This window comes from Chiloscyllium plagiosum, unplaced genomic scaffold, assembly GCF_037043375.1.
Source record: "Chiloscyllium plagiosum isolate Xiang-an unplaced genomic scaffold, Cpla_swu_hap1 HiC_scaffold_1, whole genome shotgun sequence".
Classification (NCBI taxonomy): Eukaryota; Metazoa; Chordata; class Chondrichthyes; order Orectolobiformes; family Hemiscylliidae; genus Chiloscyllium; species Chiloscyllium plagiosum.
The window spans coordinates 35,655,458-35,671,152 of NW_028270139.1; the positions used below are offsets into that span (position 1 = coordinate 35,655,458).

The 15,695-nt window shown below is 38.9% G+C and overlaps 1 protein-coding gene and 1 long non-coding RNA gene across 2 annotated transcripts in view; one reads left to right on the forward strand and one right to left on the reverse strand.

The window, feature by feature from the left end:
• The window catches only part of cfap299 (cilia and flagella associated protein 299), a 694,354-nt gene that overhangs the window by 678,360 nt on the left and 299 nt on the right, over positions 1-15,695 (forward strand). Inside the window, exon 5 of the mRNA XM_087989061.1 lies at positions 12,530-12,659. Coding sequence (XP_087845187.1) covers positions 12,530-12,659 — 130 coding nt within the window. The remainder of the gene's footprint in view (positions 1-12,529; positions 12,660-15,695) is intronic.
• The window catches only part of LOC148152102 (uncharacterized), a 41,165-nt gene continuing 34,186 nt past the window's right edge, over positions 8,717-15,695 (reverse strand). Inside the window, exon 3 of the long non-coding RNA XR_015757700.1 lies at positions 8,717-9,411. This is a non-coding gene — a long non-coding RNA (uncharacterized LOC148152102). The remainder of the gene's footprint in view (positions 9,412-15,695) is intronic.

A 15,695-nucleotide genomic window follows, 5' to 3' on the forward strand; every position in this document is an offset into this window, starting at 1 on the left:
AATCTGATCCCACTTGCCAGCATTTGGCCCATATCCGTCTAGACCCTTGCTATTTATTTACCCATCCAAATGCCTTTTAAATGTAATTGTACCAGTCTCCACCACTTCCTCTGGCAGCTCATTCCTTACATGCAACATCTTGTGTGTGAAAAAATCGCCCCTTAGGTCCCTTTTAAATCTTTCCTCTCTCACCTTAAACCTATGCCCTCTAGTTTTGAACTTCACTACCCTGGGGAAAAGATCTTAGCTGTTTGTCCTATCCATGCCTCTCATGATTTTATAAACCTCTATAAGGTCAATTCTCAGTTTCCAAAGCTCCAGGGAAAATAGCCCCAGCCTATTCAGCCTCTCCCTCTAGCTCAAACTCTCCAACCCTGCAACATCTTTGTAAATTTTTCTGAACCCTTTTAAGTTTTGCAATATTCTTCCTATAGCAGGGAGACCAGAATTGAATGCAGTATTCCAAATGTGGACTAACTAATGTCCTGTATAGCCTCAAAATGACACCTCCCAACGTCTGTACTCAGTGTACTGACTAATAAATCATAGCAAATGCCTTCTTCACTATCCTGTCTACCTGCAACTTTACTATGATCCTGCATTCCAAGGTCTCTTTGTTCAGCAATACTCCCTGGTACCTTGCCATTTTATATATATGTCTGGTTCTGATTTTCCTTTCCAAAAATGCAGCACTTCACATTTATCTAAATTAAATTCCATCTGCCACTTCTCAGCCCATTGGGCCATCTGATCAAGATTTTGTTGTACTCGGAGATCGCCTTCTTCGCTGTCAACTACACCTCCAATTTTGATGTTATCTGCAAACTTATAAACAATACCTCCTAAGTTCACATTCAAATCATTTAGATAAATGATGATAAGCAGTGGACCCAACAGCAAACCTTGTGGAACACCACTGGTTACAGGTCTTCAGTCTGAAAAGCAACCCTCCACCACCACCCTCTCTCTCTCCCCTGCCTTCAAGCCAGTTCTTAATCCAGATATCTAGTTCTCCTTGTATTCCATGTGATCTAACCTTGCTAACCCGTCTACTGTGCGGAACTGTCAGGGTGCCTTACTGAAGTCCATATAGATTGCGTCCACAGCTCTGCCTTCATCAATCCTCTTCATTATTTCTTCAAAAAAAAACTCAATTCAGTTAGTGAGACATGATTTCCCATGCGCAAAGCCTGAAAACAAAATCACTGGCCCCAGGAAAGGAAGTGAAAAATACAGTCAGGGATCACTGTTCTTCATTATTGTGCACAACTTCTTTGGGAAGGTGTGTGCATGTTAATATTGGTGAAGACTGAATGGGGTTCTGATGTCTTTCAACACTATATACATAGAACATAGAAAAGTACAGCACAGTCCAAGCCCTTTAGCCCACAATGTTGAGTCGAGGATTAATCCTAATGTACAATAAAATAACCTAACCTACGTTCCCCTCAATTCACTGCTGTCCATGTGCATGTCCAGCAGTCTCTAAAATGCACCTAATGACTCTGCTTCCACCACTACCACTGGCAACGCATTCCATGTGCTCACAACTGTCTGTTTAAAGAACCTACCTCTGACGTCTCCTCTATATCTTCCTCCTAACACCTCCCCTCATGGCAGTCAATCCTTCCTTGGGGAAAAGTCTCTGGCTATTGACTCTATCCGTGCCTCTCATTGTACACCTTGATCAGGTCACCTCTCTTCCTCCTTCTCTCCAGAGAGAAAAGTGCAAGCTCAGTCAATCTCTTCTCGTAAGACAAGTCCTCCAGTCCAGGCAGCATCCTGGTAAACCTCCATTGCCTCCATATTCTCCCGATAAAAGGGCAACCAGAACTGGACACAATATTCCAAGTGTGGTCTCCCAGAGTTTTGTACAGCTGCAGCAATACCTCATGGCTCTTAAACCTGATCCCCCTGTTAATGAAAGCCAAAACACCATATGCTTTCTTAACAACCTTATCCACTTTGGTGGCAACTTTGAGGGACCTATGCACTTGAACACCAAGATTCTGCTGTTTCTCCACACTGGCAAGAATCCTGTCCTTAATCCTATATTCAGCATTCAAGTTCGATCTACCAAAATGCATCTCTTCGCATTTATCCAGGTTGAATTCCATCTGCCATTTCTCAGCCCAGCTCTGCATATTGTCAGTGTCATGCTGCAGCCTGCAATAGCCCTCGATACTATCAATGGCACCTCCAACATTTGTGTCATCGGCAAACTTACTAACCCACCCCATAACTTTCTCAACCAAGTCATTTATAAAAGCTGCAAAGAGCTGAGGCCCAAGAACAGATCCCTGCGGGACACCACTCACCATTGACCTCCAGGCAGAATACTTTCCATCTATAACCACTCTCCGCCTTCTGTCAGCCAACCAATTCTGAACGCAGAGAGCCAAATCTCCCTGTATGCCATACCTCCTGACTTTATGAATGAGCCTACCGTGGGGAATCTCATCAAATACCTTGTGAAGCCCACATACACCACATCCACTGCTCGACCTTCATCACCTCCTCAAAAACTCAATAAGATTTGTAAGGCATGACTTGTCCCTCACAAAGCCATGTTGACTGCCTTTAATCACATTATACTTTTCCAAAAAGTCATAAATCCTATCTCTCAGAATTCTTTCCAAAACCTTGCTGACCACAGATGTAAGACTGACTGATCTGTAATTGCCAGGGATTTCCCAATTCACCTCCCTCCAATCCTCCAATACAATCCCCTTGGAGAGTGGGGAAGCAAAGATCTTCGCCAGCAGCTTAGCAACTTCCTTTCCCGCTTCCCAGAGCAACCGAGGAAATACATGGCACAATAACTGTTAGATTGCAATGAGGAATAGATGCTTGCACAAGAATAAACAAGGAGAAAATGAAGACTGCAGATGCTGGAGATCAGTCAAAAAGTATGGTGCTGGAAAAGTGCAGCCAGTCAGGCAGCATCCAGGAAGCAGGAGTGTCGACATTTCAAGCATAAGCCCTTCATCAGGGACATTCATTCCTGATGAGAGCTTATGCTCGAAACATCGACTCTCCTAGTCCTCTGATGCTGCCTGACTGGCTGTGCTTTTCCAGCCCCATACCTTTTGACCAAGAGTAAACAACTCAGGGAGATGTAAAAAGAGTAAGTACAAAATAATTACAGCATATTAACTTGCCAAGTGCAAAGGAACTAATGAAACAGTTTTAATCTTTCCCCAATATTTTAGCAGGCAGTGAAATTGAGAGGGGACAAAACAACGAGCATTGTTCTGCTTTCATCAGTACCCCAAAGGTGTTAGGTTAAACTGCCCTAAAATCAACTTTTATGATGACAGTTCTCACTTTCAGAAATATTCATTATATTGCAAACAATATTCACATTGTAGCTGAAATCTTCAGACTACTCAGGAAGGAGGAAAGATAAAACAAACCAGAGACTGGTATCGGAATTAGAACTCACCACTATTCAAAAACATTATAAAACCTGGAGACAACATGTGCAGTAGGATTTCAAGAGCTTAAAATTTTAAACCCTAAACCTTCTTAAACCACATTACAATATTGCCAAATTGTGGTGTTAATCATTCCAAAATTTGTCCACACTTACCCTTTGATGCAAACGGCTGCCAGTGGCAAACACATGTTGTTGCATTTTAGTGACCCAATATGTCTTGCTATGTTCTGCACATGTGAAACACCAAAACCACAGACTGTTTGCAACAGAACATTCTGATCTACCTCAGTTACTGAAGGGAATTCATGCTCACAACTGTACAAATTATTTGTTCTTGTTTTCAGTAATAATTTGATCCCCAGGTATTTTTATTTATGAACCAAAGCCTGAGTGTCATTTCACTGCACCCAGGAGTTTACAAACCAAAACACAAAATGCTTTTGCATACCTTTGACCTAAATCATCCTTTTTTTATAGAAGCTAATTCTCCAATTGAGACTGGCATATAGCCATCTGCAAATATCAACTAGATGATTGAACTGGATTTAAAGCACAAGAATCCATGTTAAAAGTATTTTATATTATATAATATACAGTGTATAGTAAGTCATGTTATGATCACACAATATTGTGGATTTTAACACTGCTTCCCCAATAGAAACCAAGCATCAGGTGGTTCTGTCATCTGCAGCACTCATTCAGTGATGCAAAGCATCAATTCTATGGTTACAATTTTGGCCTTTTCCTATGAGCAAGTTAGGAAAATTCTGAAGAGTCACTGCATTCGAAATGTTGACTCTGCCATCTTCACACTGATGCTATCACACCTGTTGAGTTTCATCAGCAATTTCTATTTTTGTTTCAGATCTCAGATTTTGTTATTTATATATATATATATATATGAGAAAAATTCCCAGTGGAAGCCAGCAGCATTCTTCTTTCAGTCTATACATAGGGCAGTAATGTCATCATCATGGCCTGGTGGCTATAATAGTGAGGTCCGCACAGAAAAGCCATTATGGATTTCCAATGCATCAACCAGTTCACACCAGAACTTTGGCCTTATATTTTGTTGCTTTTCCTCGAGAAGGCTGAAGAAGCTGCAATTTTCCATGGGAGGCCCTCTGTCACCGTTACCCTCTCCCTCACACCTCCAAATCACAAATCCCACTTGTATTAGACCCATGCTGATCTACACTATTTTTATTTTAATCTTTTATCAATTTTGGTTTGGAGCTGTGAACTGGGAACTGTGAGGCAAAGGTGACTTTTGGATTGTGGGTCACAGCTTGTGTTAAAAGGAAAACACACCAACCAAGCTTTTGTTGATTTGGGAGGGAAGGCCTGGAAGTTCATTCCAGATTGGTTTCTGATAAAAGGTTCTGCAGATACTTTGTTACTGGGAAGTACATGATGTTTAAATAGATGTCAAAAGTTGGCTATTAATGAGGTCGATACCTGGAAATTTTCTGCTCGTCTGGAATGATCTTAAACTCAAGCAGATGGCAACTGGAAGCTTATAGAGGAGACCGTTATTCTATAAGGGAGTGGTCAGTTTAAATTGGATTTAGGACTGTGTTTTCAAAAAAAGGCTATTGATGCTAATCATGAAGGTTTGAAAAGCTCCCTGCCCACCCACCCATTAGCAGCTCTTGGAATCTCAGAGAACAGAAACCTAAGTTGTGAGTAATTCTGCCTTTATTTAAGTGAACTGTAAATTTGACCAAGATTGACAGCTTCAGAAAATCAACCAAGAAACCATCATCTATGCCTGTGGAACATATCGTGAAAATCACTTAAGTCATTTGGCCAGTTGTGTTACTTTCTTTCATATATCCCTTAACTATGTTTGTTTGTCTGTCTTATGTGTGAAATGGGCTGAAAACAAAGGCTCTTTAGGATTATGGCATAGACCAATTAGTTTTCTTTGTTATTTAATTTTACTGTCATAAAATTATTGTATTGTCAATACATCGTTAAGTCTTTTATTGAAACAATACATCTGTGTTGAGAATTGATTACTGACAAAGTCTTGTATTGGTTATCCAAAAAAGCTTGGTTAGGAACCATTTGGGTCAATTTTGAGGATCTTTGAAGGTTTTGATTTTACGGTGTTGTGATTTCATAAGTAGAAAGGCTGATTTGGTTTGGCTGTCTATCTCCGCATCATATTATAAACTGGTGCTCTACCTACTTACCATGAAACATTCCTGCAGAAGGATCTTCTCCCCTTCAATTACTGTGCTCCTGCTTGCAGGTATGTTACTATTTCTTGACAGTAAAAGGCAGGAAGCTCACTCGCGGTATGCAAAGGAAGTCAAGATATTAAAAGATTTCACTGTACCAAGTCAGATAATGAGGACTTATTGGCCTCCTCAGTCTCTATCTACTCAACTCCCATTTTGAGACAAAGTGATGGTATAATTGTATTGAGCTTGAATTTCTGGTTTAATTTATTCAAATTGTGTACTCTCTGTGGAAATTGTTGAATCGATAAATCCAAGTAGAACTCATCAAGGATATTATAACATTGAGGAGACTTTCTCAATCCTAAGCTGAGTTAGCTATACTGTGTCAGTTAAATGCTAGCATTGAAGTTATAGTCAGACTAAGTATAACTGGACTAGGCATTGAAAAGCACGCATGTGCATGTCAGGAAAAATGAACACTCAACTGTGATCTATTTTTAGACAACCTGCTAACAAATAATAATTAGGATCATGAAGAATAAAAGTTTAGCAGGTTTTAGAAATCAGCATTTCTAAATCCTAGTATAAAACACTGCTATGGGGAAATTGTAAACCAAAAATAATTTACCAAATGAAGAAACTACCAACAAAAATTTCATGTCTCATAACTCTAGTTTAATACACGTCGGAGTCAATGTAAACTGAACATGAATTGACAAGTAAATTAGATTTAAAATGGAAGTATTAATTTCATTTTAAATAGTCAAAACAACAAAGACAAGTTTTACACAACCACAGGTACTTGCATCACTCCACACACAAATGTGTCACCGCAGGAAGTTCTGAAGTTAGAATGTCTAAGCTCTGATACATAGGATCTCTCAGTTTCCCAATCAATCGCTATAGTCCTCAGGTCATGTTTACCAGCAATTATATTCCATCTGAAGTCCCAGAATAAGATTAACATCAACAAGGCACACATCTATGAGTCCACCCTCACTTAAATCATACCAGTCTGATGTATCATAGTACTCAGATACATTACTGCTCTAAGAACTACTAGAATTCTATATTTTATCTTTCTGCCAAATGGAAAATTAACCTTTTCATTGAAAACCTTTCTTGTTTTTTCTCACACAAATACTGTGTTCCCCTTTCTGTCTCTGCCTGCGTTCTCTCTTGGTCTGCGTTTGTACTTCTGCATTCGGCTCAATCTTCACCTTCAGAAGTTTCTACATCTGTCTTCTTTATGTCTCTTCTGCTAGAGAACTTATTTGTGCATTTACAACAAAAGTTTCTTTATCTATTTCCTCTTTATCTTTGGTGCAGAACATCTTTGTGTCCAATCTCATGACTTGCAAATCTTAACTTCTGTCCCTGTTAATATTCCAGATCAAGGGTTATTTGGTCATATGAACCAATATTTCTCCTACAATAAAATTACTCTTAACAGTCATTTACAAAGGATCAATCTAACTGCAAAGATATGCTTAAAAAAATGACAGATCTTTCTCAACATTTTTTAAATGTTGCAGCTTTTCCTTACCACGCTACTCCCAGATCGCTGAACACTTTTGCTTTTAAACACTTAGTTACCCAGTCACAGCACACAGAGAAATCTCAGACTGGGAATATTGAATGCCTGTCATGGAGGATTTAAATGAATAAATGGAAAATTAAATACACTGCATTATCTGCTAAGAGAGTCGTAAACATTATGTTGGAAAACCTGCGAGAGAGAAACCTGGACAGAGATGATTCATTGTTCAGTTAGACATAAAAATATTCTACAGCCATTGAAAGGTAACAGTATCATCACTTCCATTTCTGTTTTCAGTATTATAATGAAAGAAACATTGTCTAGATAAAGTCATACCTAAATCAAGATCAGACTTCGTGATCCAAGCCACATTCTGTTCAGTCCCATTGTGCAGGATTCTTGATCCAAGCATAACACTTTGATGCAAAATTCTGATCCAAACATAAAATGATTTGCTTGTAATGCAGAACATACTTTAAATAGTCAGCCTGTTGCCACGTTTGAGCAAGATTCCTCAGCATCTTCTACATTTTTGTTCCTGTGTCCAAAAATATGTTTTCCTTATGCACTTGTTATCATTTTTAACATAAAGAACAAAGCTGGAAGTTTGAAACAAAAGTAAAATTAGTGAATATGCACAGCAGGTCATTCAGTATCTTAAAGGAAACATGGCAAGTGCAATCATTAGTTAGAGTTCTGGTGGTAGAAAGATCTTGCTCAAAATGTTAAATTATCTTTCAGTTTAGGATGCTAATCACTTTATTTCACATTACCAATATTTCTATGTTTATTTCTATAAAAGCCAAATACATTGACACAGATTGTGCTTAAAGTGACTGCAATGAGGTTAGCCAGGTGGACATCATAGGATATAGTTCCCTGACTGGAGCTGTTAATCACGGACAATCAGGGAGCCTTGGCTGACAGATGACAAGAGGAACATCAGACCAATCTGTTCATTCTCAGAACTGGCTCTGAGGGAGCTGGATCAGTATCAAGGATTCTCCAAATGTAAATAAAGGGTGACTTGGTGACAGATACAGTCCTCTGTGAAGTTATTTCAGTGCTCTCAATAGCATTGGCCATTCATCTCTCTGACAATTGGCCACAGATTTCTTCTGCACTCCACAGCAGAAATTCCCTCCAAGCTAGCATCTTTTCCAGCACAATGCCCTCCACAGGAGATATACGATATGTCTATGCAGGAAAAGCAAAATGATGCTATTCAACCAATTAACAAATACTTATCTTTGATTATACTTATACTGCTTTAAAACATTCAGTGTGCTTCAGATTGAAGAATCTTCACACACTGACTCAAATTTAAAAAGTATCAAAGCGCAAAGTTTAATGATATGACAGCATGTAAAGAAAAGATTGGGAACACATAGAATTAAGGACAAGAGATGAAAGACAGGCAGAAACAATAAAATTTGGATTTTATTTAAAAGATTTGACACTGATTTCCTTGAGAGAATGAAATTTTCAATTTATTAAATATTTTTTGGGCACAGAGAGGCTATTCAGAAGTAATTAAGCTATTGAGAACTAATTTTCACTTGAATTCATCCTAACATTTTCAACTGTTTTTAGTATGGAACTTATTGGAAAAGGTACAGAAAAATTATGCCATAATAGTCATGTCAATGCCAAATCTGTCAGCAAAGACTGTAACAGTGCTTACTGTGGACAGCCAAGTTGCCTTTGACAGTAATTTCTTTCAAATTTCCCCACTTTAACTAACGATGTGTGGGCTCCGTACTGTCAAGTAAAAGAAGGTTGGTGAGTGGGTCCACTGTTTCATGTTAATAACCATTGTGCCAGATTGGAACCACGATCCCAACGGCAAGTCACTTTTGAACAGGCTGGTAGAAGTTAGAATGGCTACCTGAACAATACGTGGCAGGTGACCATCAGCAGGAAATTAGACCCATAGTAAGCCCCATTCCTATTTGTATTTCCATTCAGCAATGCAGATAAGAGGCATAAGCTTTGACAGTAACCAGAAAACCCTGGTGGGCTCTTGTCTTCAAAGGTTGAAATTGATGCTTTATTACTGAAGAACCTCGCCCACCAAAATTGGTCATAGCCACTAGACCACAGTTGCTGACCATCCATGAGTGTGGTTGCCTCTTCATGGTCATTGTTGAAACTTTATTGCTGGAACAGCACAGCAGGTCAGGCAGCATCCAGGGAACAGGAGATTCGACGTTTCGGGCACAGGCCCTCTTCATGGTCATTACCTGGATGGGTGGTATATGTATAAAATGAGCTGCCAGAAGAGGTGTTAGAAACAATTACAAAATTTAAAAAGTATCTGAATGAGTATATGAATAGGAAAGGTTTAGAGGGATATGGACCAAATGCTGGCAAATGGAACTAGATTAATGTAGAATATCTGGTCGACATGGACAAGTTGGACCCAAGGGTCTGTTTCCATGCTGTACATCTCCATGTCTCTATAACTGTGCTATTTCTAAATAAGCAAAATGTTGCCAAATGCTTCCAAAGGAACCTCCTCGTTGAGGCATCATCTCTTTCTGCAGCAGGTGGGTCTGTTACTATGGTTATGCTTGGGGGCCATTGGGAGCTCCTCCAGAACGTTTAGCCCATCTTAACTGAACAAGTTATTGTTTGGGGTTGTAGGGTGGTGGTGGTGGGTAAGGAGGGGGCTTAATGACTCTCTCCAGACTATAAAAAGGAAAGAGTATGTCATACCTCTCCGGATTGGGGATGCAAAGATTGCAGTATACACCATGGTAAGAAGGGGGAACGCTGTCCAAGCCAGAGCTGCTGACCATGGAATAAACTGCATGTACAGTTGTTTGCCGTGCATGAAGTAAAAATCAAGAATCTTTAGAAAAAGTGTTTCAATCACAGAAGATAGAATTCAGATCAGTCACCCAGGCTCAGTCTGCTCTTTGTCATTAACTGGCTTTGCTCTTTAGAATTCTAACTGGATGCATCTGGAACTTGCTGGTCAAGGGAAAGACCTAGAACTGATCCCAATTTTAGCTTTCAAAATAGAAACTCAAATGATGCTGTCCAATTTCTTCCATTACACCAGTGGTACTTTTGGACTAACAATTATTATAATTCTGAGCTATTGAGATAAACAAATAGGTCCATTATATAGCACCAAGCTCACAATTATTTTAAATCTGACCTCTGGTAACCAATTTTACTTCTAATATAAATAGTTTCTCCTATCTATTCTTCATACTCTTCACTTCTGAGCTCGCTACTTTTATTATTGTTCATAAAATTCAAGATTTAACAAGTTCACGCAAAGTCTATATGGTCTGTGATGATTGAGATCTTTTCATTTTTCAGTGTTACAATAATGGGTCAGAATATCTAAAGGACTATGAATATTTTTAGCTCTTAATTTCAAATTTGTCTTTAAAAAGAGGACTGCTAGAGATAATGTAACTGCAGGTGTAAAGAACACTGTGAGACCAGTGGAATATAACACCTAAAGGCATTAAAGGAATTTCAAATAGATTATATTATGACTCCAAAGATAATGATGGGCTGACAACCTCCTGCTCAACAGCAAATCACCCTCTGCAGATTACATCCCAAACTACAGATACATTTTGTATTTTTCTCATTAAAGAATACACAAGGATAGGTGTTTAAAAAAAATTCTACTCTACTGGATTGGACCAGTGAGATTGAACACTCTTATGCATACCAGTGGCAGTTCAAGTATTAGTTTGCTGTGTAGGACACAGTTTAATAATTATCTCCTAGTTACCTTATTTCAGAGTTAGCCACCTTAGTGTAGGACTAAAGACGTACAAGCCACACTGGATAAGGATGGCAGATTTCCTTCCTTAAAGTACAGTAATGATCCAACTGGTTACAATAACAAATCTGCAGTAGCATGGTTACTTTTACAGCCTCATCATTAATTCATATTGCAATAGACAGACAATTCTGTACCAAGACTTGTAACAATTCAATTTTAAGAAGGATACTTTTTCCAGCTCATTTATCCCACTAAGAACCAGCAGTCTTCTTTGAAAGAACAGTGGTGACATGTCATACCAGCATCTGGCATCACCGGATGTGGTCATGAACTCAGTTGTACTTTGAGCATAATAAAGCAAAAGGTTCCAGAAACTTTTTAATTGATCCAACATTTCTTTTCGGCAATAAAAACTAAATCTTTATTTAACTGCTGGGGCGCGTTACTCAACTGGCACAAAACATTTGTTCTGGCCAAAGCCCAAGCCATAAACATTCAGCAAAATAAGCACTGAGTTGAAGTTCTTGGTAAAGTACCGAATAGGAATGACGTCCTTCATGTTATTTTAAGGTTTGATTTAATAAGATGCAGACACCTCTAATTAGTTCCAGTGCAGTATTAATTTCTCTTTAGTTTTGGTCCCTCAAAATTTTATTCAGCAAACGTTTTTCAATCAAGTATTTATTCCCAGAATTCAGAGTTGTCAACATTGCACAAAGCTAGGTGTGAAATGTTTAGTCACATACCTGAGGCATTGTCTCACACCAAAACACAAATATGTTAAAACTATCAATTGTCATGTAAACAACAACAGTGATCTTGGATGAAAGAATCTGTTCAATCCAAATTTGCTGCCCCATTACTGCTGTTGCAGCTGTTCAGTCACATAGGAGGTCAGGCCCTTATTAAACCATGGCACTTGGCATTTTATTAGAAGATTGACATTAATATCATGAAATAAAAATAGAAAGAGCTGGACAAACTCAGAAGATTTGACAGCATCTGTGGAGAGAGAAACAGTATTAACATTAACTCTGTTTCTCTCTCCCTTCTGATGCTGACAGATCTAACAGCTTGTCCAAAACTTTCTGATCTCAACCATTTGCCGTAATTTGTTTTTATGTTAATAACATGCATATTAGGAAAGCCATGCCTCCATAATAATCCCTTGCTTTCTCTCTCTTGTATACACTTACTGTGCAGCAAAACAGTACAAAGTAATACAAGGTCAAGATTTAAACACAATAGACACTGATGTTAAAGTCTTGACACTGTCCAATTTTTATTTTTTGTTATTCATTTGTGGGATGTGGACGTCGCTGGCTGGCCAGCATTTATTGCCTGGCCCTAGCTGCACTTGAAATGAGTGGCTTGCCATGCCATTTCAGAGGGCAACTTAGAGTCAACCACATCGCTTTGGCCCTGCAATCACGTGCAGACCAGAACCAGGTCTGAGAATGGCAAATTTCCTTCCCTGAAGGACATTAGTGAGCCAGATGGGTTTTTCCAACAATCGGCAATGGTTTCTTGATCATCAGGATGGAGTAAGAAATACTTGAATGATTAATTGTATCTCAACATACTTATTTCCGCTAATTTTCTGGTAGCTTCTACAATTGGGACACACAGAGCTGCACGTGCAATTCCAGTCCATTTTACCAGGTAGCCACAGATAATGCCTCAGGACTCCTTTTCAAAAACAAAAGAGATCGAAAAACAGTACACGTGGATCCAAAGGTAAAAGTTTGTTTATTTCTTGTTCCTTTACAATCTGTCACAGATCTTGTATATTATTTTTTGAAGTATAAATAATATTCTGATAACCCAAAAAGAATAGAAGTTAAATATGGAAGAGACAAAGCCATATATGTTAAAAGCACCCAGCTCAACAATTAGCATCTATGAAAGGAATTGAAGAATTAATGGGTAAAATTATCCCATACAGGTTTGGTTAGCTCAGTTGGCTGGACAGCTGGTTTGCAGTGTAGAGTGATGCCAACAGTGCAGGTTCAATTCCTGTGTTGGCTGAGATCAGCATAAAGGTCAGGCCTTGTCAGGCAAGATAATCATCAGGTTAAACTCAGCACCAGATGTTGGTTCTAATGAGAGGGGCCCTATGGAGCTTTGGCAACTTTACTTACTTATGTAAGCTAATTAGGAATAGAGTGTTAAGTGGCAAGACTGACCATATGGGGAGGGAACATGTTCGGAAGAGGCCCAATGGTGTCTCTTTGGTATGACATACTGTCAGCATCAGAAAAGTCAGTTGGACAGCCATCCTTCTGAGGCACATAATGGCAAATGCCCTCCTGCCAGAATGATTAACTTCTCTATTTTAAGGCACTGTCCTTTATTTTGGCTGCCACAAGAAGCCCACACACACCTCCATCAGGACCCCACCACCAAGTCTCCCCCCCATCTCAAACTCTGCACCTCAGATTGAAGTGCTTTTATTTTATGTGAATTGCTCATTCTGGCCCCCAGAGATACTCCCAGCAGCAGAAAGAATTACTGCAGAGAACAAAGAATGCCAGTTGGCTCTGACAGACTCCACAGTCAGGTTTTAGGACATTTTCTTCCTTGATTGTCACCCACAGCAACAATAACTACCTCCTTTCATGCCTAATTCACTGCTAGTGCATCACAATTACCATCCACCTAACCCCAATTGCTAGTGCACGATTGCCAGGAGCTGGCTGTTCAAAATTCATCTGAAGACCCACCGTTCATGAGGGTACAATCCCAGAGAATGCAAACAACCAACAAGGCATTCTGGACAGAACAAAACATATCGTACATAGTTTTATTCCAGGAAATTAGGTTTTTCTTTTTTATTTTAATATCATAGATAAGTGAGGTAATTATTGTGTGGATAAATGAATGAACAAAGAGTAGAGATGCAAACAGGCGATTTTACTGTATCGGGACTTCAAAAGCACTCAAAATAATGATGCCTGAGGTTACTGAGCTATAGGCTGCTCTGGAAACTGGCCAACTATTGCCCAGAGGTTGGCACTTAATTGGCACCACTAGCAACATCGCAGTCTCTCTGCTACCCCAGATAAAAGCAACTCTCACTACTGGGCCTGGTGACAGGACTTGATTCACAATAGAAAAATTCAAACCGATTTTCAGAATTCTAGTGTCTGCAGCTTTGTTTTTGCTCTTTAATTAAACATAAATGTTCTGTGTAGGGAAATCTGTTATGATCAGGTATTTAGTTTCATCAAACATTAGCTCCACAAATTATTGGCAATATAAAGGGATATAAATGCCATAATCACATCACTGTGTCCTCAGAGTGGCTGGTAACTAGGAATTTGTATAATATGTTTAATCCTTATTTACTTTTAATGTGTTTCAATGTGAAAACTAACCAGCAGCATCATTTTATTTTTATGTTGTGGAATATTCCATTTTACAGATGTTAAGGTTTACTGCAAACAGAAATGTGCACCTCCAGAATTATTTTCCTCTGTACTCATGCTCAACCATCATATGTGCACACTAAGTAAAACAGATTTCCAATTAACTAACAAAGTGTTGGTTAGATGTAAAACACAAACAAGATTCAGATTCAGCCCCTCCAGTGAATTCCAATGTTTGACACAGAGGGAATCCAACAAAATTTGGCACTTTTATTATAGATTATTATCACCTACTTTAGCATCCCATGAAATACAGCTGTATATGGCAAAGTTGAGATAAATTCATTATAAATGGTGGTAAATTTATATTACTCAGTTGGCTGAGATTTATCACTATCTGAAGTTCTTCAAATTAAGAACATACAGTTTACAGTTTATTATCTCGCAATGTCAAGTAGATTCATGATTATTTGCAAAAGTGTTGATAAATTGGGCTGAGCTTTTGTCAGTCACCAAATGAGGATCAGCTTAAGTTGATCCTATACATTTTAATTAGTATAGTTATTGTGAGAGTTTGAATCCAAACTTCTGTCAGCCTTTCTGTCATATAGATGACTAGGTCTCTTTTCCTAGCTACCTCAACACTTCCTGTAGTATCTATTGTCATGAAGTAAACACTCTATTCACAACAAAACTATTGATGCATCTCATCATGCAGGGGTGGAGACAACAAATGTTAGGGAAGGAACTAATTACCCTTGCAACTAGGTCCAAAATAAAATTGCACAAATTGGAATGAATGTAGACTACATGGAATTTGAATGCTAGTTGCTGAAAGGATAAGATAAGAACTCCATTCCTAACAGCATTATGTGTGTGTCTAATTCTGCACCTCCCATCCCCCATCATGGAATTCAGTGTTTCAGGGGTAATTAGTAATTGGCAATAAATGCTGGCATAGCCAGCAATGCCCACATCTATGAGTAAATAGAGAAAATGTTCAATGTTCGATCACGTTAGATTCCAAATATACTTGGTAAGTATCTCTAGAAGCTTGCTGTTCTGCCAGGTTAGAGACACGGTGATATCTTTGAGAGAGTACAATTTCTTCAAAGAGGTAGCACAATTCTCCCCGCGTCTGCGTGGGTTTTCTCCGGGTGCTCCGGTTTCCTCCCACAGTCCAAAGATGTGCAGGTCATGTGAATTGGCCATTGTGTTAGGTGCATTAGTCAGAGGGAAATGGGTCTGGGTGGGTTACTCTTCAAAGGGTTGGTGTGGACTGGTTGGGCTGAAGGGCCTGTTTCCACACTGTAGGGAATATAATCTAAACTATGGGTGGTTCAGCACAATTTTGAATCCCTTCCTGTAACTGTAAAGAGTGAAGAATGAGTAGTTTAAAATGGTG